This window comes from Trypanosoma rangeli (assembly GCF_003719475.1).
Source record: "Trypanosoma rangeli strain AM80 chromosome Unknown Tra_15.4_contig_00311, whole genome shotgun sequence".
NCBI lineage: Eukaryota > Euglenozoa > Kinetoplastea > Trypanosomatida > Trypanosomatidae > Trypanosoma > Trypanosoma rangeli.
The window spans coordinates 21586-22539 of NW_021706054.1; the positions used below are offsets into that span (position 1 = coordinate 21586).

The 954-nt window shown below is 53.1% G+C and overlaps 1 protein-coding gene across 1 annotated transcript in view; it reads left to right on the top strand.

The window, feature by feature from the left end:
• The window catches only part of TraAM80_07455 (uncharacterized protein), a gene marked incomplete at both ends in the record, with an annotated part of 411 nt that extends 52 nt beyond the window's left edge, over nt 1–359 (top strand). Inside the window, one exon of the mRNA XM_029384246.1 lies at nt 1–359. This exon is cut by the window's left edge and continues 52 nt beyond it. Coding sequence (XP_029235936.1) covers nt 1–359 — 359 coding nt within the window.
• Nucleotides 360–954: the final 595 nt, after the last annotated feature.

Sequence of the window (954 nt, forward strand, 5' to 3'; positions counted from 1 at the left end):
CTGTGCCGCACCGCCGACAACCAAAGCACTTATGGCGGAAAAGGATTGCCTCCTTGCTGCCCAGTTCATTAGTGCTCAGCAGGAAAATGACATCCTACGAGAACGTCTCAGCAAGGCGGTGGAACAAGCAAAAGGTGATGCGGAGCGGGCGCAGCGACAATTACTACGAGACTTCAAAGCAGGAGGCTCAGCGCGCTCTCACGGAACGTGTGTTGCAGAAGTGGGACGAAACGGTGACGCGTTCGAAGAGCGATCTAGCACGCGTCTGCCATGGGACTGACACTTTGCGGGCGCCCCTCACCGACGCGCAGGACACGTTGCAAAACCTCCAGCAGGTTTGTGTGCGTTTGCAGGCGTAGTGCGATGCAGTAACACCCCCACAGAGAGACTCGGAAGACGCTATTGGATGCATGGAGGCTCACTGAGACGATGCAGCAGCTGTTGGAACGGAACTCTCAGCTGCGCGAAAATGGTGCAGTGAGATTCATCGGCGCATTCTTCAGTCGTGTTCGACGAGATGGGGCAAACCGGGATTTACAGTTCCATCCTTTGGCAGGTGACCTTTTTCTTTGTTTCTTTTTACAGAGTCGACTGACTTGTCAAGGCGTGCCTTCATCTATTTATTTTGCACTGACCGTTCATTTACGTTCTGGTGATTTAATTTACGTGCATGCCAGAGGAAACAAAAATAAAAAAAGCGATAATGGGACTTTTGAGATATAATTGTTTGAGGGTTTTAAGTGGCGTTTCATGCCTCACCCGGTGGAGATGTTTGATGTGTCCTCGCAGGATGAGCGGGCGCTTCGGTGGCTTGCTGGGGTACAAGCTGCAGTGATGAAGCGGAAACCGCAGCTTGTGCGCAAACGCTTCTCCAGGGCGGAATGGGTGCCGGCATCGGCTCAGCAGAAGGTGCGTCTTTGGAGGCAGTTCAGCGAGCATGTACACTCCGCAGCC